The following is a 26,112-nucleotide window of genomic DNA, read 5'->3' on the forward strand; positions in this document are numbered from 1 at the left end:
CCACTGTCAGAATTCTGGTGTGACTCCAGTCCACACCCATTTTCTCCTTTGGGCCTAATGTTGGATAAGGCTGAGGCCCAGGGAAGGAGTAATAAGGAACAAGGACTTTTTATTGAAGTCTGAAGTTAGGGGGAATAGAGCCTATCCAATCCTGGCCAAACAGATGCATTCCCAAGGGGTCTCACTCCTACCATCCATATATGGAGAAAAGGTGGCAGAAGGGAGAGAATCAACCTGGAATAGATGCAGAGTACCCAGTATTTTCTCACACTTGGGGAGGAATAAACATAGGGGGAAAGGTGCTTAAGGTGTGAGGGGCAGGAGTCCTATGACAATACCCCAATGAAGACAGACAAGATGTTCCCCCCTGTCCAGCCCCCACTCTGCTTTCTGTAAAGCTTAGGCTAGGGTCCTTTGATTTGAATCCTACATAAATCCTTGATGAATATGCTAATTTGAGTAGCTTTCCCTGGCTTGGCGAACATTTTGCCCCTCCTGCTCCATCCTCATTATGGGTGTATTATGGGGAATTTAGTTAACTGACATTATCGTTTCCTTAATAGGGTAGTCTACAAAGAAACAAGTTGAACTGTGTCAATAAATGGGTAGACCACAACACTTAAAAAAAAATTACTTGGTGCTACCATACCTTTAAAACATCTTAAAAATCTCAGCTCCATACAAAGTTATACAGTGCCTGCCTTTGAAGACCAATTGACCAAAGCTAAATGCATTTCCAGAGAAAGGCAACTGGAGCCCAAGGCGCCATGCAGAAATGCCACAACTAACCACTTTCTTTTTTTTTTTTAATTTAAAATTTAAAATTTTTTTAGTGAGGCAATTGGGGTTAAGTGACTTGCCCAGGGTCACACAGCTAGTAAGTGTCAAGTGTCTGAGGCCGGATTTGAACTCAGGACTCCAGACTCCAGGGCCGGTGCTCTATCTACTGTGGCGACCTAGCTGCCCCGCAACTAACAAATTTCTAAGAGAGAGACATCTTCAATCCAGATGGGATAGCAGCCAATTTAGTGCAACTTAAATAGTATCATTTCAATACCACATAGGCTATATAATACATGTATTACTATAATGTAATTATCATTAGAAAAAAGAGAGACAGGGTGATTCAGTAGAAGGAGCAGTAAATTTGGAATCAGAGAAGCTATGTTTGAAGTCTGGGGTTGGCTACCCACTCCTTGTGTAACTTTGGGCAAGTTATTTAACCTCTCTGGGTCTTGGTTCCTATTTTGTGATAGTCCTCTGGCATAAGGGATTCCCTGCTGAAAGGATGTAAGGCTCTCCCTATTGACTCTAAGTCAACTCAACAAATTTTTTTAAGTGCCTCCCAAATTCTGGGTACTGTGCTAAAACAACTAGGGATATAAAGAAAAAGCTAAAGACAGTCCCTGCTCTAAAGGAGCTCACAGTCTAATGGAAGAAGCAATATACAAATAACTATATACAAAGAAGTTTAAACACATGATAAATTGGGGGGTATCAATAGAGGGAAGGTATTATCATTAAAGGGAATCAGGAAGGGCTTTATGTAAGATGAGACAGTTAGTGTCTTGGGACCCTTCTGGCCCCAATCTATGAATCTATGATCCTATGATGGTTTTAAAGTATCAGAAAAGGTGTAAACTTTTTAAAAATTGTTGCTCCTTATGTAGTATTTGAGGTTTGCTTGTAGCTGCTTTTACACCATCATCTTCTTCTGGGTTTGCGTCTTGATCTTCCCTGTCACCAAAATAATTTGTTATGGTCAAATTCTTTTTTTTTGGCGGGGGGGCGGTTATTGTTTGCTCATTTTCCCAGCCTAATTTTTTGACTTTTAGCTCTAGTTAAATTGGGCTCTACTCCTGAGGAAGAAGGAGAACCATCTCAAAGTTTTGTGTTTCTGTTTTCAGAGATAGCTCGTGGTGGGGGCTGGGGGGTGTCCTGTAGGCTTTTGGTGCTTCCAAGGTGGTGTATAGTCACTGTTCTCCTGGCCTGTGCTCTGGTCTTTCTCCAAGAAGGGGACCTTTTTTCTCCTATAGCCACCGGTGTTAGCACTCCTCCTGGCCCTGGGACTGTGACCTGGTCTCCTGATCTCTTTCAGCCACAATTGCTAGTACTCCCTCCTGTCTTGTATTTGAGACCAGGATTCCTACTCCCCAGTGAGCAACCACAATCACTACTCTATGCTCTGCTCCCCTGTGGCTGCAAGTACTATTGCTCTTTTTGGCTCCCAAACTGCACTGGGAACCATGTATGGACAAGGCAACAGGGTCCTGAACCTAGCACCAGCAAAAGGTCCCCTGCAATTTCTTTCCAGCCAATTGTCCGACCCCTCCACTGTCCACAGGCTGAGTGGTCATGAAAATGCTTCTGCCATTTTAGCAGCCTCTAAGACCTACAATTGGCACCTTGGCTGACCTGCACTGTGCTGTCTACACTGTGTTCCAGGCTTAACCACCACTCTGGTGAGACAGATCTTTTCTGCCAACCTGCTAAGTTGTCTTGGCCTCATTTCACCCAACCTTTTGTTGGTTCTGCCACTCCAGAATTTAATTCAAGGCACTATTTCAGAGTTGTTTGGGGAGGAATTTGGGACAGTCCAATTGAATGCTTCTCTACTCCACCATTTTGGCTCTTGAGTTGGACCTTGACATGACCATACCCATCCCCTATTGATAAACTTCTCAATACCACATAGGCAGTATGTTTGTTTTATTGTATGTTTATTCATTAATTACCACATGCACATGCATATCTTTTGGGGTTCTTAAATTTGGGGGGGATTTGAAGGTGAGTTTAAAGTTAAACAAAATGAGGCACTTAGTCATTGAGCTTAATTTTTTTAAGTCAAGTATTCCTACAGCAAAGGCTTAAAAGCACACACACACACACACACACACACACACACACACACACACACACAACCTCTTATACCCAAACATTGTATTAAAAGCCACCAGAGGAGAAGGAAAGGGGGGAGACATGTTCAGAACAACAGTCACCACCTTACCAGCTTTTAGAAAACAGAAACCACTGCATTCCAAAGCCCTAGGCACCAAAGGAAGATTAATAATCAGTGAAGGATGCTTGAAGCAAGAACAACAACAACAACAATTCAGTCAGGAAAGGATGGCACATTGCCATGGTTACTAGGGGCTGAATTATTTAGAAAAAAAATGGTCCAAAAATCTCCCAAGCCAAACCAAACATTTCTTAAAGGAGACAATACTCATGAATTTAATTATTTTTAGAAAGAATTTTTTTTAAATCCAAAAAATAAAAAAATCCAGACATCAGAGCTAGCAGCAGACCAATAACAGACCTTTTTTTTCAGGTATAGTACAGTGCAAATGGTCAAGTGGAGAAAGGCTCAAATCCTCGTTGACTACTTCCTTGCTTTTGACCATTGCCACAATCTTAGTTTCCTCAACTCTAAAATGACTATCATAATATTTGCAGTACCTTCCTCAAAGGGTTGTTGTGAAGATCAGGTAGGGATATACATGGAAAGTATCTTGTGAACTGTGACTTATAAGTCTATTCAGCCCTAACATTTTGTGATCTTGTAATATAATGGAGCAAACAAAGAAACCAAAAAAAAAGAGCTGTTTAAAAGCACCTACCTGGGACCAACTCCAGAGAAATTCATTCAGTCAGTTCATCCATTCATTCAAATGTTTACTAAATGCTACTATATTACTAGGCTCTGTGCCCTGAGGGATGAGTGACAAAGATGAATAATACAAGGGACCTCTCCTTACCTACAGACTTGAAGAGAAGATATGCACACAAATAAATATAATTCTGATTTGAGCATAAGAGCCATGCAGAGGGTTTCAACAGAGACAGAACAGAGACAGAGACAGATGGAGGGTGGAGGGCATTCCATGTATGGCATATTTCATGAGAAAAATGTAGAAAAGACTAAATAAAGGAAACAACAAATAAGGCAAAAAAAGATTATAGAAAGGAAAGGAGAGATGATTTCCACTCCTTCCCCTTCCCTCATGACTAGCTCAAGTGCCATCTTTTTCCTCTCCAGATGGAATTATTATTCTCTTCTCAGTTTGTTTTTATTTTTAAAAATTGTACTTTGTCCAGATCTCTCTTTCCCCCCTCTCATTCTCTTTTTCATCCTACTTATTTGGACATCCACTATATCTCACCTCTCTTCCATGTCCCTATTGGACTGCAAATTCCATGGGAGGAAGGTCTGTGTCTTAGTTCATGTTTGTATCCCCAATATCCAGCATTTATGTACTAGTGGCCTGCATAGAGTAGACAATCAATCAATTAATAAACATGTATGAAGTGCCTACTATGTGCCAGGCACTGTGCTATATTCAGTGTTGGAATTCAATTGAACTGATTTCAAGATCCAAAGCATCTTCCTGTAACTAATTTGTGATAACAAAGAACTGCTTCCCTCTCTCCCAGTAGTATAGCCCAAATGTAATGATCCTCTTTAAGGTGATCCCTTGCCTTGGACATCTCAGATGTCCAACATCCTTATCTCTCTCCATTCTGTTCTATCTGTCAATCATAAGGAAAATAACAAAACCAAAGCACCTCTTCTTCTCAGCCATGAGTATGAGAAACTTTTTTATCTCAATATATAAATGACTGGTGAGGTTTAATGCATTACCACCTTAATCAAGTATTTATTGAAGGCCTAAGGATCCCATTTATGAGTCCCAAGAGGTAGCTGCATTTGAAAAAAGTGCAAAAAATCAAGCCAAAGCAATGAATGATTGAATTTCAATCATCAGCAAGCTGGTAGGGGAAGGATTCAGTATGATGTGGGATGGAATTAGGGTCAGTTTGATTGTGAGTCATCCCCAAAGAACTACAAGACTCAGTGACTCGGTTTCCCAAGTTTTATTGCAATACTGTGAGTGAACACAGGGAGAGAACCAGAATAGTGGAAAGGTATCTCTCAAATAAGGAAAGAAAAGATAGTTATTTTTATAGTATGGATAAATTGATTATTGGTCTCATTACAATAATCTCCCCCTTAGGGAGGTACAGGGGAGGGCTTATCCTAATTTGGAGTTCCTGGGGTCCTCAGCCAACCCCTGAGGTGGGTACCTTTTTCAGTGGAGCTGTGTTTTGGAGGTTTACATGTCATAAGGTGAATCTGGGGCCAAATTTGGCCTTTTCTGCACATGTCTCTTTCTGATTCCCATGCTTAGTTTCAAAACATCTTCATTTTTCATTTATTTCCAGTCTAAGTTTCTATAGCCTGTCATTTTTTCATTGTTATAGTCTAAGGTCTTCATAGCTCACTCCCTCTGTTCCCGTTATGGGTACTGATTACTGTGGGTAAGAGAACCTAGCATCCTGACTTGTAAGTTATCCATTAACTGGGGTCTGAATTCCTTTTAGAGCTAATATCTGAATTAGAGATTGGGTCTTATGTTTTCCTGTTAACCCCTTTTTGCCTCCTACATCAAAGAGAAATAGGGTGCAACTTCCTAGGAGTTGTGATATTTACCATTTATTGCATCCCATGACTGACTGATGATGTCAGCTCTCAGTCTCCCCAAAGCTCACCTGAAAGGGAAATATAATCACATGGAAACAAAATGTGAGCAATGCAATTACTCCCTAAAAAGAGGGCATCAGGGATCAGAAGAGCCCAGAATTGGAAGGGACCACAGAAGTCATCCAGGGCAGTCGCCTTCCTGAATGTGTTTGATTAGAAGCCCATGGTCTCCTGAAGCAGCCTATTCCACTTTGAAACAACTAACTGTCAAATCTCAGAGTTAGAAGGGACTTTAGCAGTGATGTAATTGAGCCTAGAGCTGAATAATAATTCCATCTATGTCATGGCATCATCCAGTCTTGTCTTGAAGTGACTATTAGGAAGGTGTTTCTTATTTTGCTCCTACATCTATTCTTTTGGCATTTCTACCTTTGATCCTAACTCTTCCTTTTAGCCAAGCATAACAAGGTGACTATCCTAGGTGGCACAATGCATAAAGCACCAGGTCTAGAGTGAGGAAGATGTGGATTCAAATGTGACCTCAGATACTTACTAGCTGTATGACCATGGGCAAATCACTTAACCTCTGTTTCTCTTGGTTCCTTCAACTGTAAAGTGAGAATAATAATAGTACCTACCCTTCAGGGTTGTTGTGATGATCAAATGAAATAATATCTTTAAAGTGCTGAGCACAATGCCTGGCATATAGGAGGCACTATATGAATGGAAGTTATTACTATCATCATTGTTATATCATATAGCATGAATATTCCTCATTGTGTGAATATTCTTCCTCATGAGCCTGGCTTAAACAAGTTGGTTTGTACCTTATCTAGCTTTTCTCCCCTTAGCTCAGTACTCTCCAGAAGAAATGAACTGACACCTTTACCCTCAGACCAATGCTTTGATATAGGGATGGAGGCATCAGCCTCATTGTGCTTAACAAGGAAATCTAGATATTGTTCTACTTCAGGCTTCTCATACATGAGACTTTATTGGTTGAGTTCTGGGAAAGAGGAAGAGGTGGTGAAGTATCTCCTAGCTCCCAGAACACTATGTTCAGCAAAAGTCTTGTTCTGCTCTCCTGTCCTCATCAAAAGTGATAAGGAGGGGGCAGCTAGGTGGTGCAGTGGATAGAGCACCGGCCCTGGAGTCAGGAGTACCTGAGTTCAAATCCGGCCTCAGACACTTGACACTTACTAGCTGTGTGACCCTGGGCAAGTCACTTAACCCCAATTGCCTCACTAAAAAAAAAGTAATAAAGAAGGAAATGAGAAAGACTGAGGAATATAATGGACCCTGAGCTCTGCAAATTAACTCCAGGGCCTTAGAATTCAGCTATTCCAGGTTAAAAGAAACTAATATGAAACTTGGAAATATTGTATAGATAGAACAAAAGTCAACTAAAGCAGAAATAGAGGGTACAGCTAGGTACAATAGCCACATGAGTTTGGAATGGATTCATAGAAGCCTAGAATCCCAAACTTGTATGGGACTTCACTTTAGCTTCATACCTGAAACAAGAATCATCTCTACAACATCTCTGGCTAGCAATCAAAAGCCTACTATTGAAATTTCCAGGGATGAGGAATGGATTACCTGCTGCCCAATTCCACATTTGGACTGTCTTAATTTTGAGAAAACCTTTTATTATTTCAAACTAAAGTATGACTTTCTGTGACTTCCATTCATTGGTGTATTATAAGCCTACAACCTACCCAGTCTAGCTGAGCCACTAGGAGGACATATGCATGTTGTAGCTATAAAAGACTAAAGCTTTGAGGAGAAAAATTCCAACAGATTAACAAACTGTCAGCAACCCCTATGGTTTGCCTCCTATACTGACTTCCAAGCCTGAAAAATCTCCATTACTACATTCAGTTTCTCATTTCCAACTCAGCCTCTCACATCCCAGAACTAGTATATCCAACTTACCATTTCAAGCTAACTGCTGGGTACCAAATTAGACAGCTCCCCTTTCTTTTTCCCCAGTATAGAACTGAGAATCTATCCCTTTTACATCTTCCCAGTGAATACCCCAGTTATTAGCACATGTTCAATCCCACTCCTTCCCCAAACTCCTAATCTTGGGCAGGGGGTGGAGTGGGACAGGTACTGGCTCTGCCCTGTGGGCAAAGCAGAACAAGCCTAAGACCTCTTTTATACGTCAGCCAAGTGTTTGAAAAATAGTTATTACCCAGTGTCCATGTTCTTCAATGATCTGATCTTGAAACTTTCTCATCTTCAACAATTTTTTCCCCTTGGCCATCTCCTGAACTCTCAAGGCCTTAATTGGCACATACTTCTTTGCAAGTCACTTACAAATCTTTATGTCTCAGTCTGCCCTCTATTTTGAGCTCCCGACCAGCAACACTAGCTGATTTTGAGATTTTTCCCTCCTTCAGTGTTTCCCAGGCACCTCAAACTCATGTTTAAAATCAAGCTTGTTATCTTCTTCACTATACATTCTCCTGTGTATTTTAGTCATTTGTGGAATCTAGCCAAAAAGGAGATTACACAGAATAGTGGAAAATGCACTGGCTTTGGAGTCAGAGGACCTGGGCTCCAATTCTGGTTTTGTTGTCTAACCTGTTTGTCCTTGGGCAAGTCACAGCCTCCATGGACCTCAATTAACTCATCTGTAAAATGAGGGGGTCAAACTAGATGGATTCTGAGATCCCTTCTTGCTTTAGGCATATAATTCTGTGCTTTCACTATTTCTACATGTGGCAATAACATTTGTCTTCTCTCTTCTCTTAAAAAAAATGGGGGCAGCTAGGTGGTGCATGGGGCAGCTAGGTGGCACAGTGGATAAAGCACTGGCCTTGGATTCAGGAGGACCTGAGTTCAAATTCAACCTCAGACACTTGACACTTACTAGCTGTGTGACCCTGGGCAAGTCACTTAACCCTCACTGCCCTGCAAAAAAAAATGGGGATGTTTTTGATTCTTCTCATATCTCACCATTTACTAGTCCACTGGTATAGCATATAGAGCACTGGACTTGGAGTCACAAAGACTTAGGTTAAAATCCCACCTCTGACACTAGCTATGTGAGTATTAGCAAGTCATTTAACCTTTTTGATCCTCAGATTCATCATCTGGAAAATAAAGGGGTTAAATGAATAAGACTCTAAGGATCCCTCCCTTTCAGCTCTTTTAATTGTCTTCACAATTTCTCTTAAATACATCTCGTCTTTTTTCTTTTCTATTCTCACTGCTATCATCAATCCAGGGCCTCATTCCCACTCACCTTGATTACTGCCATAGACTCCACACATCTTCTGTCCCTGTTCTTTCTACTTTAGTTGGTATCCTTCATATTACCACCAGCATATCATTTTATACTTCTGCATCTTTTGTCACTCCTCTTTGAAAAACCTCCATGGTTACCCATTGACACTTGAGTAAAATTCACACTCACCTGCCTGGTATTCAAGGCTTATAAAGCTTTCTAACATTATTTCTTTTCTTTTCTTTTTATTTTTTTGGCAGGGCAATGAGGGTTAAGTGATTTGCCCAGGGTCACACAGCTAGTAAGTGTCAAGTGTCTGATGCTGGATTTGAACTTAGGTCCTCCTGAATCTAGGGCCAGTTTTTTATCACTGCACCACCTAGCTGCCCCCTTCCCTATTACTTTAGAAGCTACTACCAAACTTCCAAGTCACATAGGTTCACAACCCCAGGCCTCAATTCTTCACTCTAACCCCATATTAGTTGTGAAATATTGGTATTTCTATATCCAAAACATCTCTCATATATACCCCCTTCTCTCCATTTACAAGGCCACTATCCTAGTTCAGGCTCTCACCACCTCTTGACTGGACTTTTTAAAATAATCTCCTATGTTTTCTCTTTGCCTCAATCTCCACTTCCTTCCAATCCATTCTCTACACAGGGGCCAAAATGATTTTCTTCTATTATCAAATATAAATGCCTCTCTTGGATCTTTCCCATATTTCCAGTATTATGTCACATTTCTTACCTCTATACACTCTATATGTCAACCACATTGAATTGTTGCTTTTACTCCCACCTGATTCTCCATCTCTCTTTTGCAGTAGCTGTTTTCCATGCATAGGGTGTATTCCTTCCTCACTCCTGCCATTTGTAATTCCTGGTATCCTTCAAGACTCAGCTCAAGTGCCTCCTACATGAAACCATTCTTGACTCCCCCAGCTACTCCTGCCTTCTTTCCCCAAACTACCTTACATTCATTTTGTATATGTTCTGAAAATCCTGACATGTGTACATACTGACTCCCTCCTCACACCCCACCCCATGTCATATTTCAACATAAGCTCCTTGAGGACAGAGAACATTTGGTTTTTGTCTTTATCACTAAAGCTTACACAGTGCCTGCCACATGGTAGGCATTTCATAATTTTTTGTTGGTTGGTTAATTAATTATGCTGTTTACTCAATTTGATATTGCAAGTTGACTTAATCCCCCTCAAGGTGTTTTTCATATGAATCATTATCTACTCAACATCTTCCCCATTCAGTACAGTTGATTTTTGGGAACCAAAAATGTGCTTCCATATTTATATCCCTCTTAAATTTCATTGTATTAGGTTTATCCTATTATGATATTTTGGGTCTTATTTCTTTCATTCAACTATTTGTTGACCTTCTAGGTTTATGATACCTGATGATCAGAGAAACAAGACTCATATATCCAAATCATCAATAAAATGTAGAACCAAGACCATGAACAGATTCATGGAACACTCACCTCTAAGTGAATTGATCCACTCCACAATTAAACAATGAACCAACTCTTAGATGCTTCAAAAATTTCACTTTTGTTCATATCCTTTGACCATTTCTCAATTGGGGAATGACTTGGGTTCTCATAAATTTGATTTAGTTCTCTATATATTTTAGAGATGAGGCCTTTATCAGAAGTACTGGCATCAAAAATTGTTTCCCAGCTTTCTGCCTCCCTTCTAATTTTGGATGCATTGCTTCTGTTTGTACAAAAATTTTTTAATTTAATGTGATCAAAATCATCCACTTTGCATTTTATAATATACTCTATCTCTTGTTTGGTCAAAAACTGTTTTTCTTTCCAAAGATCTGATAGGTACACTATTCCTTTCTCTCCTAATTTACCTATGGTATCACCTCTTATGTCTAAATCGTGTATCAATTTTGACCTTATTTTAGTATAAGGTGTAAGATGTTGGTCTATGCCTAATTTCTGCCATACTATCTTCCAGTTTTCCCAGCAGTTTTTGTCAAATACTGAGTTCCTATCCCAGAAGCTGGAGTCTTTGGGTTTATCAAACACTACATAACTAGTGTCATTTACTACTGCATTTCCTGAGCCTAGCCTATTCCATTGATCTACCACTCTATTTTTTAGCCAGTACCAGATAGTTTTGATGACTGCCGCTTTATAGTAGAGCTCCAGGTTTGGTACTGCTAACCCACCTTCCTGTGAAATTTTTTTTTCATTATTTCCCTGGATATTCTTGATTTTTTGTTTTTTCCAGATGAATTTTGTTATTATTCTTTCTAGCTCTATAAAATAATTTTTAGGTAGTCTGATTGGTATGGCACTGAATAAGTAATTCTGATGAAGAAACCAAAGCTATCTATTCCCATATGAAAAAATGCTCTAAATCCCTAATGATTAGAGAGATGCAAATTAAAACAACTCTGAGGTACCACCTGACACCTATCATATTGGTTAATATGACAAAAAAGGAAAATAATAAATGTTGGAGAAGTTGTGGAAAAATTGGAACACTACTGCATTGTTGGTGGAGCTGTGAACTGATTCAACCATTCTGGAGAGCAATTTGGAATTATGCCCAAAGGGCGATAAAGCTGTGCATACCCTTTGACCCAGCAATACCACTTTTGGGTCTTTTTCCCAAAGAGATCGTGGAAGGGGGGAAAAGGACCCACATGTACAAAAATATTTATAGCTGCTCTTTATGTGGTGGCAAAGAATTGGAAGTTGAGGGGGTGCCCATCAATTGGGGAATGGCTGGACAAGTTGTGGTATATGAATACAATGGAATACTATTGTGCTATAAGAAACGATGAGCAGGAGGAGTTCAGAGAAACCTGGAGGGTCTTGCGTGGGCTGATGATGAGTGCGATGAGCAGAACTAGAAGAACATTTTACACAGTAACATTAACATTGAGTGTTGATCTCCTGTGATGGCCTATATTCTTCTCACCAATGCAATGGCACAGAAGAGTTCCAGGGAACTCGTGATGGAAGAGGATCTCCAAATCCAGGAAAAAAAAAAAAAACTGTGGAGTATAGATGCTAAATGAACCATACTATTTCTTTTGGTTTTGATGCTGTTGTTTTTTTCTATTTTGAGGTTTTCCATCATTGCTCTGATTTTTTTTCTCTTATAACATGACTAATGCAGAAATAGGATTAATGTTATTATGTGTGTATATATATATAACCTATATCAGATTACCGGCTGTCTAGGGGAGGGGGGAGGGAGGGGAGGGAGGGAGAAAAATCTGAAATTGTAAAGCTTGTATAAACAAAGGTTGAGAACTATCTTTACATGTAACGGAAAAAAAATACTTTATTAATTTTAAAAAATTTCACTTTTGTACATAAATCGCCAGCCAAAGTGCATGAAGATGAGGAAATTTCACATTTGCAGTACACCTAAGCTGGGGCCCCCAAAATCTCATGGGTGCCTACAGCATCCATTCCATTGTCACTACCTTCAAATGGCTTCCCACACAACAGCTTACCCAAAGTCCCTCTTTCATTTAGAGAAACTGTTCAAGGGATAATGTGGGCAGCTCATGAAATAAACAATGAAACTGCAAAGACACTGCATTTCTGAGCACCAAAAATACCTGCTCTCTCTGTATGACAAACAATACCTAGAAGCTAAGTTTTTCTATTTGTTCTCTCTCTTTTGGTAAAAGGGGAGGAAGTAAGACCACCAGTCCCTTTCTTACTTTCCTACTTCTTGAACTTACTCTCCCTTATGAGAGACCTTGATGTCTCTCTCTCTCTCTCTCTCTCTCTCTCTCTCTCTCTCTCTCTCTCTCTCTCTCTTTCTTTTCCTTCCTCCCTCCCTCCCTCCCTCCCTCCCTTCCTTCCTTCCTTCCTTCCTTCCTTCCTTCCTTCCTTCCTTCCTTCCTTCCTTCCTTCCTTCCTTCCTTCCTTCCTTCCTTCCTTCCTTCCTTCCTTCCTTCCTTCCTTCCTTCCTTCCTTCTTTCCTCCCTCCCTCCCTTCCTCCTTTTCTTTGATAGAAGAACTACTTCTTTCAAGGACAGATTGCAGAGCATGGGTAAAGTTTCTGGAACTCAAGTGTTTTGTTACTTGAATTAGACTTCAACACCCTTTTGGACTTTACACAGTATCACTCATTCTCATAGTCCTAAAGCATTTCCCAGTAAACACATGTCCCTAATATGGAAGAATTCAAAGGTCCTGTCCTAAAACTGCTTAACCTTGAATAATACAAATGTGTTACACTCAAGAAGAGTCTATGAGTGCTTAATCCTTTCCTTTTCTTTTGATTCTAACCCCATGAATTTCTTATCCTAAGTCACATACACCCCCAAAGGGTAGGAATAACAGATAGATATGACAGTTTTTAGGCATAAGACACAGACAAGACAGAAAGAACAGTGGAATTGAACTTTAAACATTGGTGGAGAAGGGTCTACTTACTTAGAAAGTTTCATTTCAATCTGCTGCCGGATTTCCTGTCTTTCCTCATCAGTCCTCCTTGGAAAAATGTTCCTGTCCTCTAATTCCTGTTTACTTGGCCTGTTTCTTAGCTTCACTGCCAAAAGCTCTTTCTTACATTTTCTTGGTAATGTACCTGAAAGATGTGTTTGAGGGAAAAAAAGAAAGAAAAAATTTAGAGTAGTTATGATTTTAAAATCTAGCTTTCTTCCCTTTGAAGAAGACCTGAAGCCTTATGAGTTTAATCCCCCCCCCCAAAAAAGCACACTCTTTTAACTTAAAGGTTAATTTTATAGATGGAAAAATTCTACAATGAGGAAAGTCTGATTCTACCAGCTCAATTCACCCAGTGGTCTCATTCAGCCATATATTTTTCTTAATACATTAATACCACATTAGCTCAGGACCTACTATTTTGACATTTGTGTGTGAAGGGTTTGCTAAGCAAATTGATGGCATAAACAAATAGCGTCTTTGGGGAAATGCTTAAGAGACCAAATTGTTTCAAACACTATAGAAATACATACATACATATGTGTGTATATATACACACATACATATATGAGTCCATGTATACACATACAAACCTATATATATATATATACCCATTTATCCAGAATGGTCAAGGAATGGCATGTTAAAATTCCCAGAAAACTTAAAATTTCTATCTTTAACAACTGTGGGTTTGTAAAATTATTTTAATTTATTTTTATTAAGTATTTCCCAATTACATATAAAAAACTTTTGACAATCATTTAAAAAAATTTGAGTTCCAAATACTCTCCCTCTCTCCTGCCTCTCCCCCTACAAGCCATTTGATTTTGTGTTTGAAGTTATGCAAAGCATGTTTCCATATTAGCCATGTTACAAAAGAAAATACAAAATAAAACAAGAAAAAGAAAATTTTAAAATATGCTTCAATTTGCATTCAGAGTTCATCAGTTCTCTCTCTGAAGGTGGGTAGCATTTTTCTTCATGAGTCCTTTGGAATTTACTTGGATCATTGTCCTGATGAAAGTAGTTAAATCTTTCACAGTTGATCATTCTTACAATATTGTTGTCAATGTGCATGATGTTCTCCTGGTTCTGCTCACTTCACTTTGCATCAGTTCATTTAAATGTTCTCTGGTTTCCCTGAAACCATCCTCCTCATCATTTCTTATAACTTAATGGTACTCCGTCACAATCATATGCTACAACCTGTTCAGCCATTCCCCAATTAATGGGCATCTCCCTAATTTCCAATTCTTTGCCACCATAAAAAGAGCTATAGATATTTTTGTATAAATAGATTCTTTGCCCTTTTCTTTGCTTTCTTTAGGATACAAATCCAATAGTGGTATTGCTGGGTCAAAGGGTATGCACAGTTTTATAGGCCTTTGGCCATAGTTCCAAATTGTTTCCCAGAATGGTTGGACTAGTTCATAATTTACCAACAGTGCATTAGTGTCCTAATTTTTCTACATGCCCTCCAGCATTTGGCATTTTCCTTTTTGGTTATGTTGGCCAATCTTAGAGGTGCAAAATGGTATGTCAGAATTGTTTTAACTTCTATTTCTCTAAACACTAGTGATTTAGATTATTTTTTCATGAGACTATTGCTAGCTTTGGTTTTTTCTTCTGAAAACTTCCTGTTCATATCCTTTGACCATTTATCAATTAGGGAATGGTTCTTATTTTTATAAATTTAGCTCAGTTCCCTATATATTTGATAAATGAGGCCTTTATAAGAGAAATTTGCAGTAAATTTTTTTCCAGTTTCTGATTTTCTTTCTAATTTTGGCTGCATTGGGTAGAGGGAGCTTGTACAAAAGCTTTTTAATTTTATGTAATAAAAATTATCCATTTTACCTGCCATAATCCTCTCTATTTCACATTTTTTTAATAAATTTTTCCCATATCCATAGATTTACAGACATATTTCCATTATTTATTTATGATATATAATTTATGTCTAAATCATTTATCCATTTTGACCTTATCTTGGTGTATGGTATAAGGTGTTGGTCTATGCCTAGTTTCTGCCAAACTGCTTTCCAGTTTTCCCAGCAGTTTTTGTCCAATGTTGAGTTCTTACCCCAAAAGCTTAGATCTTTGGATTTATCAAACATTAGATTACTGTGGTGATTTAGTAGTATATATTGTATACCTAATCTTTTCCACTGATCTACTACTCTATTTATTAGTGCCAGATTGTTTTTATGATTGCTGCTTTGTAACATAATTTGAAAGCTGGAACTTGCTAGTTCACCTTCCTCCAAGTTTTTTTCATTGATTCCCCTGATATTCTTGACCTTTTGTTCTTCTGGATGAATTTTGCTACTATTTTATATAGTTCTAGAAAATAATTCTTTGATAGTTTGATGCAATTATAGATTCTTATTTCTAAATAACAGGAAAGTAAGTAAAATTATATTGAATGTTGTTTTTTTCAAAAGAAATACATACATACATATATTATACTTTATACATACATACATTATACTTTAAGTTTGTCATTATGAATCCCATTTGTCTTTGCATAGCACTGAGGCAATTTCCTTTTATCTGAATATAAAAATAGGTTGAATTCTGAATGGCAGGTATTTATTGTTTATGTAATTAATATGTTGGTTACAGAATATTTTGGGGGGGTGGGTCAGTGAGGGTTAAGTGACTTGCCCAGGGTCACACAGCTAGTAAGTGTCAAGTGTCTGAGGCTGTATTTGAACTCAGGTGCTCCTGAATTCAAGGCCGGTGCCTTATCCACTGTGCCACCTAGCTACCCCCAAACTATTCTTAACTATTTATTATTTAAGGACTATGCCAGGATTAGTTCTGGTCCAAAATAAGGACTAAAATATACATTTATTGATGAACTTCAACTAGATGACACTTTGCTAACATGGTGCAAGTACTTGTGTATTTGTACTTGAATGTAATAAAATAACCCCTCTTTAAAGATACTTTATCCTTTTGGTCATGGCCACTCATGATATAAATAGAAATACAAAACAGAGAGCTTAAGATTGCATTAAGACTAAGGGATATCCTGTATATCTGAGAAATTATGTGAGGGATATCATCCAGGTGAAGCATGTTCTGAAAAAGAGGCAGGTCAATAATATAGCATGAGCAAGGAGGGGGACCAGAGAAAGGAATTCAATCATGTAGCATGTGGGGGGAAGGGTACAAGCATTTATTAAGCATCTACTACCATACTAAGTACTTTATAAATATTTCATTTGATTCTTTCAACAACTCTGGAAAGCAGGTACTACTATTATTATCCCCATTTTGCAGTTGAGGAAACTGAGGCAGACAGAGGCTAAGTGACTTTCCAAGGGTCACAAAGCTATGTAATCTCTGAGGCTATATTTGAACTTAGCTCTTACTGAATCCAGGCCCAGCACTCTGTCCACTCTGCCCCTACCTGCCCTGGGCAGCTATGTAGAGCTAGCATCTTCTAACTGCAAGGGATAATAGATGGGTAGGCCAAGTACTGCCCTGGTACAAAATATAAACATATATGAAGAAAGGCCTCCAGCATCTGGAGTAGATTTCTCTGTGGAGGCTCTATGGGGGAATGTACTTAAGAATAATTCAGAATGAGAAGTTGTGGGGAGGTTATTCTCTCCATCAATGGAGGGAAAATCCACATTGATAGAATTGAAGTACCTTCTAATTTAGACTTTTTCTCTAAACCAAGTGTTCTTCGTCTGATGAATATGACTACACTGGTTTTCCCGTACATGTTGGCTTAATGTAAAAGGCACCGAATTAATTGTTGAAAATCTTTCCTGCCCCCACACATCCCAAGACCATCTGTGATTCTTCAGCTGCAGCTTCTCAGTGCACTCATAGAAATTTTTTGCATTTGTTCCTAAGCCAACAACTCTTCCCATATGATGGCTGATTTCTTTTTTAGAAAAAAAAATTCATTAAAGAAACCACCATATGGAGTTGTTTTATTGGCACTAAGGAATGCTCAAGTCATCAAGAAATGGAATAAGAAGTTGTTTTAAGATCTGAAATCCTCATGTTGAGCATGGCCACAGCACAGGCTCATGGGGGATAGCTTTTCTGTCAATGAACATGAATATAGATCTTAACCTCTGGTCATCCCACAGCACTCTTTCCTTTCTAATGCCCTTATTATAGAACATATTTTTGCCACAGTTACATATTTGTGTCTCATTCTCCTTACTAGACTTTAAGCTCTTTGAGCATAACAACCATTATTTAAATTTGGATTTTTCAACAGAATCTAGCATAGGGCCCTTCATACAAGTATTTAATAAAGGCTTGATGAATTTAATTTTTTTTATTGACTAGCCTGCTATAAGTACTTGGTTGATATTTGGTCATTATAATATTGTAATACTGAAGGAGTAGATATATGATATATGATATATTTTGCCCTTATTGTCAAAGCAACAACAGACAACAAGTCTAAATAATTTGGGACACTAGTAATAATAATCATTCATATTCATATAGTGTTGTACTTTTTGTAAAGCACTTTCCTTATAACAACACCTTAGGGTGGGTAGTACAAATATTATTATCCCCATTTTATAAGTGAGGAAATAGGGTTTCCAAGAAAAGTGGTTATTACAGTTAGCGAGTAAAAGACTTTACAAAATATTCCAATGATAGGTCTTCTATCTTTCAGCCTAGGAGTGGCGTTTTCCTCTATAACATACAAATTTAAGTGTTTAAGTGGAAAGGGAAGGGAAAAGAAACAGCATTTATTAAGTACCTACTATGTGCCAGGCACTATGGGAAGCCAAATATCTCATTTGATCTTCACAGTGTCTAACATTTACCAATGAGGAAACTAAGGCAGACAAAGAATTAAAGAGACATAGAAAGTTAGTTGCCTGAGGGCACAGAAAGCCTGAAAAAAGGCCTGGAGGACTTTGGCACATCAGTCAGGGTGAAGGGACACCCATCCTTTACCTCACCAGAAGGAATAGACTTGGTGATCCTTTATCTCACCAGAAGGAAGATTTCATCTAAGTGTTATGAACATCCTAACAGCCCTGAGGGGTTCCATGGATCAATGAGGAGGAAAGAGACAAAAGAAAAGAAAAAGGGAGGGGGGGGGAGGTGCCACTTGTAGTTGTAAGTCTTCTGATCTTCCTGTTACTTTGCTGGCAGGAATGGGTTTGGGGCTACTCTTGTTTTGGATATAAAAATCATTTACCTTTGGTTTAGTATGACATTATATGCTTTATTCTTATCAGGGTTTTTATTCCATTACTAACCTCCTACTTCAATGTATCATCTTGAAATAGAGATATATAGAAGAGGGAGAGGAAATGAGAGGGAGAGGGAGGGGGAGAGGGACATGGACAAAGTGAGAGGCAAAGGAGGAGAGAGGAAGGGGAGGAAGAGGGAGAAGGAAAGAGAGGGAGGTAGAGGAGGAGGACAGAGGACAGAGTGAGAGGGAAGGGAAAAGAGGAAGGGGAGGGAAAAGATTAAGAAAAAGGTGAGGGACAGGGAGAGAAAGAGTGAAGAGGAGAAGGAGTAAGTACATTTACTAAGCACCATTCTAAGTGCTAGGGACACAAATATAAACAAGCCTTCAAGGAGCTTACATTAAAATGGGGAAAGACAACACATAAAGGGGAACTGGAAAGGGAGAATAAGGTTAGCATTTAACACTTTTCAAAGTTCTTTACATACATTTTCTCATTTGATCCTCACAATAACCTGGTGAAGGAGGTACTATTATTCTCATTTTACAGATGAGGAAACTGAGATTTGATGAGGTTAAGTGTCAGGACTAGGATTTAAATCCACATCTTCCTGCCCCCAAAACAGTGAATCTGTTAGACACACTTGGGATTAGGAAGAGAGAATATATCAAAATCCAACCCACAGTATAGAGAATTATTGTGAGAATCGAGAGCACTATATAAACGTCATGAGCAATACTAACAATTGACATTATATAATGCTTTAAATTTATGAGGTGCTTTACAGAATGGAAATGTTGAATTAATAAGGAATGATGGACTGGAAGTTGGGAGGGCTGGTTTTTAGTCACTAATTCTTATGTCACCTCAAGCAAATTAGTTCTCTTCTCTGGGTCTTAATTTCTTCATCTGTAAAATAACAGGGTTGGACTTGAGTTTAGAGTTCCCTTCCATTGTTGTTGTTTTATGATTCTTATTGTGGGACCAGCTACTAACTACATATCTAAGGACAGATGTTATAGTAACTTGCCATGGGTAAATTCTGACCTATTAAGGATCAGTTATTCTGGTTCTTATTGTTTTTCAATCCTTTCAGTTGTGTCTTACTTTTTGTGACCCCATTTGGGGTTTTCTTAGCAAAGATACTGGAGTGGTTTGCCATTTCCTTCTCCAGTTCACTTTACAGATGAGGGACTGAGGCAAATAGGGTTAAGTGACTTGCCCAGGGTCTCACAGCTAATAAGTTTCTAAGGTTGGATTTGAATTAAAAAAGACGAGGCTTCCTGACTCCAGGCCCAGCACCCTATCTACTTTACCACCTAGCTGCCCACCAGTTGATTCTTAGAGAAGTGCTCTTTTCCACGAGGAGGCTTCCTGGAAATCAGCAAAACTGAAAGGAGAGTTAAGAGAAGGAGGAATTTTCTGTGCTGTGACGAACTTGATCAGAGAAGAGAGGGGGAGGGTGGGATTTCCCTGTGATTCATTTCATTTTCTCTCATCCCTCTCTGCTTAAAAAGATAAATAGAAACTAGAAAGTGGGTAGAACTCTAGTTCCTAAGCAGTGTTTTTTGGGGTTTTTTTTGTTTTGTTTTTGGCTATTAGGCCTAGATCCCTGAGCTTTTAAGCTCATGCTGTGAATGAAAGCTGTTTATAAAGTTAAATTAAGGGAGGAGAGGAGAGGGGTGTTGGCTCAGGAGCCACTTGCAGAAAAGAGACTAGAAACGAAAGAATTACAGAATACTGGTGCTTAGAGATCAGTCTTCAAATTTTACAGATGAGTAAATTAAGGCTCAAAAAAAGGGTCTCATTAGGTTTAGAGATGGAAGGGACCAGAGCAGCCATTTAGTTGAATTCTCCAATTTGACAAAGGAATAAACTGGGTTTCAGAGATTTTAAGTAATTTGCCCAAGGTCATTCGGCTAGCTAGAATTTGAACACAGGCCTTCTGACCCCTGATCCAGCATTCTTGCCACCACAGTGGTAATGGGAAATTACTTGCTCAAGGTTTTGCATTTTGCTAGTGTATATATTCAGCTGATGATCTTACTTCTCTGTGGATAATTCTGATGTATGAGAAGTGGCATAAAATACTTCAATAAGGACATGAGTTGGTCATGTAGCAGCAATAGACAGCTAATAAGAAATTCCAAATAATCCACAGAGGGAATGTGATAGCCAAGACCTTGCATCAACTGAACTTCCTTAGTGGGAAAAATCAACACCTTAAATATTTCTGCTATGAGAAAATATTGTTTCCATGAAAGAATTCCACTTTAATCTATAGGTCTGAAGGTTAATAAGTATATCAAAGAAACTAGTTCCTCTATAAATGGTTACTCTGTGTGTGTGTGTGTGTGTGTGTGTGTGTGTGTGTGTGTGTGAGAGAGAGAGAGAGAGAGAGAGAGAGAGAGAGAGAGAGAGAGAGAGAGAAGGAGGGAGGGAGAGAGAGAGTGTAAACCAGGAGAAAGGGAGGAACAGAGATACCAGATGTGTGCTGAAGACAGAATGGTCACCAGTCACCCAGAGACAGCAAGGAGAAACACAACTGGTAATGGACTTTGTGGTAGTGCCATTAATAAAAAACAAGGAAGTTAGAAGAAGTAGGTTTGTTGTTCATTTCTTTCAGTTGTGTCTGACTCTTCATAATCCTATTTGGGATTTTCTTGGCAAAAATACTGCAGTTGTTTGCCATTTCCTTCTCCAGCTTATTTTGCAAGAAAACTGAGGCAAACAGGGTTAAGTGACTTGCCCAGGGTCATCCAGCTAGTCGTTATCTGAGGCCAGATTTGAACTCAGGAAGATGAGACTTCCTGACTAGACCCAGCAGTCTATCCGCTGTGCCACCTAGCTGTTCCAGAAACCGGTTTCGGGGATAAGAATTATTTTAGATATTTTGAGCTTGAGATGATGATCGGCCATCTAGATGGAGATGTTTAGCTGGCAATTGGCAATGTGGAAAAATAGTTCGGGAAAGAAATGAAGGTGGGATTTTCCCTCAGCCACTCTGCTTGGATTAACTGATCACTTGAAATCTAATCGATCATGCAGATTGATTCCACTTTTGATCCTTAACACCTTCTCAGTACCCTCAGAATCCTCTCCCCTCTGATTGAAAGTCTGATGGTAGAGCAATAAACTCCACCCAAAGTCTTCCTTAATAGAGGGTTTAGGACTTTCCAAGCAACTTCTTCTTTAATATTTAACATTTTACACCTCCAGGAACATCATGCCCTCACACAGGCTAACCTTTGGCAGCATCCTCCCACCCCTTCCTTCTTTTCAGCTTCCCTCATTAGACTGTAAGCTGCTTGAGGGCAGGGACAGTCTTCCCTTTTCCAGTTTGTATCTGTAGTACCCTAAGCACTTAAAGTCTATAGACTATTGTATAATTTTATAATTTACATAAAGATAAAAACTCTAACAGATGAGATCACCTAGGAGAAAGAGCATAAAATGAAACAAAGGACCCAGCCTTAGAAGACACAAACACTTAAGGGGTTGGAGGAAGAAAATGACCCCTAGAAGGAGATCAAGGAGTGGTTCAGACCAGACTGATAGGATGAGAACTAGAAGAAAATAGAGCCATGGAAAACAAGGTTGGAGAGACTGTTCAAGAGGAGAATGTCAATACAATAGGGACTAAAAAAAGAAAAACAAAAAACAGGCACTAAATTTGGTAATTAAGAAGTCATTAGTGGGGGGCAACTAGGTGGTACAGTGGATAGAGCACCAGCCCTGGAGTCAGGAGTACCTGAGTTCAAATCCAGCCTCAGATATTTAACACTTACTAGCCGTGTGACCCTGGGCAAGTCACTTAACCCCAATTGCCTCACTAAAAAAAAAAAAAGGCATTAGTGGGGCAGCTAGGTGACAAAGTAGATAGAGCACTGGCCCTGGAGTCAGGAGGACCTGCGTTCAAATCTGACCTCATACACTTGACACTTACTAGCTATGTGACCCTGGCAAGTCACTTAACCCCAATTGTCTCACCAAAAAAAAAAAAATTCATTAGTAACCTTGGAGAAAGCAGATTCAGTGGCTACAGAAAGCAGTTCAATTTCCCGTAGTCTACTGCCCCCACCTACCCAGTGTCCTTCATACCCATTAGAAACCCAGTCAATGACTGATGACTGATAGTGGTGGTGGTGGTGTTGAAAGAAGGCACCTCCTCTGTTACAGTGAAGCAGAGTACAGTTAATAATGTATGGTCCTTAAAAAAGAAATCTAGCCCCTAAACCCCAAGAAATCTTGTGAAATTTCAGCAATCAAAACATATTCTTTTGGGCAGAGCACCCACAGGTAAGGGTATGATTCCCTATATGGACAGAGGGAGAGGAGGGAAAGAAGGGAAGAAAAGGGGAGAAGCAAGCCAAGGAGAGAGGAAGGAAGGAAGGAAGGAAGGAAGGAAGGAAGGAAGGAAGGAAGGAAGGAAGGAAGGGTGGGAGGGAGGGAGGAAACTGGAGCTTGTCAGTTGAGTCTCCAGTTTCCTCACAGTATGTTAGTTGTTGTTAGTCATTCCTTCTCAAAGAGGACCATGACATCTGGAGGTAATGTCATAACTTGCAGTGGACTGGATTTAAGCGAGGGAGGGTCTGTGCAAAGTCACAAGTCTCACTCTCTCTTCCTGATTTTTAGTGGTGCGGTACATCAATGAATGCATCTGATTGGTAGTTGGTCTACCTAGGTTTTTATTCTTTACTCTTCCTCTCTGTGTGGACTTGACCAAGCAACTTCTTCATGTGGGCCTCAGTTTCACCATCTGAAAAATAGTTGGCACTATACTAGCTGAAGTTCCTTTGAGCTCTAAATCATATGATCTAATGAATCATTCATTTTACTGAGACCCAAAGGAAGGAAGGAAGGAAGGAAATAAGTATTTTAGCTCTCATATGTGCCAGTCACTCTGTAAAGCACTTTACAAATATCTGATACTCACAAAAGTTCTATGAATTAAATGCTAATATCATGCCCATTTTTAAAATGGAAGAAACTGAGACAGAGGTTAAGTGACTTGCCCAGGGTCACACAGCTAGGAAGTACCTGAAACTGGATTTAAATTCCAGTTTTTCAGATGCCAAGTCCAGAGTTCTACCCACTGTACTGCCTCACTGTTTCCTGAGAAGTAATCATTTGCTTAGGTGTCCCACAATGTTAACTTGTTGGGTTAGGTCTAAGGACTTCCTAAGCTCTTCTCTCCGGATTTATAAATTTAGAAACATTGTTCAAAGAGATTACCTAAAACTCATTAATTAAACAGAAGTCAGTTTTTAAACTGACACTTAGAAATATAATTAAGTGGGCCTGATTATTTGTGTCAGTTGGTCAACTCACTCTTCCTAGTAAATAAAGTCTATTTGGGAAATTGAATGAATATGAGAAGACTTGGTGAGCAGGAATGCAAGTAAACAAGTATAACAGAGCAGGAGTAAGACCTGGGTTCAAATCCCAGCTCTCCTACTTAATTTAGCCATGTCGGGTCTAATCTGTGAAACTCTTATGCAGGTCAAAATTCTAGGAACCTAAGGAAATCAGCCCTTTAAGGCTAGCTTACTTCTGGAAAAATGTGACCAGTGCCCCCTAGTGTCAACAATAAAAGTAACTGCCTTAAAAAAAAAAAAAAAGATGATTCCAAGTCCTACTTGAAGAAAAGCTCATGTACAGGAACCGGAGGGCAGCTTGGTGAGGTAGGGCATAGTAGTGCCAGGCCTGTAGTTCTGGATGCCATATGGCATCTTCCTATGTTCAAATCTGGCCTCAGACATTTACTAGCTGTGTGACCCTGGGCAAGTTATTTGACTATTTGCCTCAGTTCCCTTATTTGCAAAATGAGCTGGAGAAGAAAATAGGAAACCACTCTAGTATCTTTGCCAAGAAAATCATAAATGGAGTCAGGAGGAGTTAGAAACAACTGAAAATGACTGAATGATGACAAGAACAGAATTTATAAAAATAATAATAATAACAAATTATATATTGTCTGTGACTGTCTGACTTCCAAGAAGAATCTCCACTATAATTCTTTTAAATAATTTGTCTCATGGTTCACATCAAAGGTGAATTGATTTACCAGATCATGCACATTTTCAGGAATATATCTCCTGGGTGAAGTGAGAGCCAAATGTAATGAAAAGAACTGGGATGTTTATTCTCTCTTGAAGTTTAAAGAGTACAATCTACTGTTCAAACATCACCCTGCATTATGTGAACTTTCCTCTTTAATGCATGATTAAATTTAATTTTCATGACTATATATATCTGCATGAAAGGTTGTTGGTAGTTTTTTCCAACTGCTTTTAATGTCACAGTTTTTAAAGATAAAGTTTTTATTGATAGGTTTTCTTTTTACATCACCTAAATTTTCTCCTTTATCTCTCCCTCTCCCCCTCAGAATTATGGTCAGAATCGGAAACTAGAGAGCCATTCCATATCAATAGTCCTGTTTCCAGCTCAGCCCTCATAACTATCATCCAGGAAGGCACTCCAGTGGAGAAGGGGTCAGGCATGCTCACCAACTGCCACACATGGGGCAGACAAGCCAGCCTAGCAGAAGCAGTACAGTGCCCTGAGACAGGAGGCAGCATGCTCTGGGCACCACCAACTCCCCTCAAATCCTGATGGAGATAGCCCAGTACCCCAGGGATCTTGGGAATGGCGATAGCTCCAACCTGGTACCCATTGTCCTGGGAAGCAACCAACCCCTCTGGGGGCAACGGAACTGCAGTTGTTACAGCCACAGCTGCTGAAGTCCCAGAACAGAAAGTTCTGTCAATGGTTCAACATTAGAAACAGTTATGATTTTATCAGTGGAAAAGACATTAACATCTGCTTTGCCATTGTACCCTAAGGACCATGGGATACCTTCCCATCTGACTTGAGGTTGAAAGCTTCCATATATGCAGTCTCTCCCATTAGAAAATGAGTTCCGGGGGCAGCTAGATGGCACAGTGGATAGAGCACCGGCCCTGGAGTCAGGAGTATCTGAGTTCAAATCCGGCCTCAGACACTTAACACTTACTAGCTGTGTGACCCTGGGCAAGTCACTTAACCCCAATCGCCTCACTAAAAAAAAAAAAAAAAAAGAGTTCCTTGAGAGTAGGAATTGTCTTTTCTATCTGTATCCCCAACACTTAGCATAGTGCTTTGCACATAATAAATGCTTCATTCATTCATTCATTCATTCATTCATTCATCCCTTTTGATAAAGAATTATGTTACAATTTAAAATTTAAACTTCACCTATATTACTGAATGCCTTGCATGTACACCAAGTTTAAAAATATGCACACACATACGTTTTGGGGGTTGGGGGTACCAGAGCTGTGATTTCACTGGGCATAGGAACCCTCAGTGTGGAAACACATTTCATGACACAAATCAGCAGTTACAAATCAGTCTGTTACAGTCTTAAAGAGCTGCTTTGGGGCACTGGGAAGTTAAGTCACTTGCCCAAGATTATATACAGAAGAGGGATATGAGCCCAGGTCTAGGGGACTCCAAGACCAGCCCCAATACTCACTGTGCCATGCTGCCTCTCACATATAAATAGGCACGTTCTTAATATGATCCAACTTATGTTACTTACCTGATTAAAAAGCTCCAGTGGCCCCTATTGCCTCAAGGACAAATCACCAGCTCCTCTGATTGGCATTCACCCTTCACAGTCCTATCTTTCCATTCTGTTTACATCAGTCCCCTCCCCCATTTTACAATAGTACTGGAAAACTGACCTGATGGATGTTCTTTGTACAAGACATTCC

At 39.3% G+C, this 26,112-nt stretch overlaps 1 protein-coding gene across 13 annotated transcripts in view; it reads right to left on the reverse strand.

Annotated features, from left to right (window-relative positions):
• PHACTR3 (phosphatase and actin regulator 3) overlaps positions 1-26,112 on the reverse strand; it is a 298,887-nt gene that overhangs the window by 48,828 nt on the left and 223,947 nt on the right. For all 13 annotated transcript variants that reach the window (XM_043984948.1, XM_043984959.1, XM_043984955.1 and 10 more), the window contains one exon: positions 13,155-13,308. In XM_043984948.1, coding sequence (XP_043840883.1) covers positions 13,155-13,308 — 154 coding nt within the window. The remainder of the gene's footprint in view (positions 1-13,154; positions 13,309-26,112) is intronic.

This window comes from Dromiciops gliroides, chromosome 2 (genome assembly GCF_019393635.1).
Source record: "Dromiciops gliroides isolate mDroGli1 chromosome 2, mDroGli1.pri, whole genome shotgun sequence".
Classification (NCBI taxonomy): domain Eukaryota; kingdom Metazoa; phylum Chordata; class Mammalia; order Microbiotheria; family Microbiotheriidae; genus Dromiciops; species Dromiciops gliroides.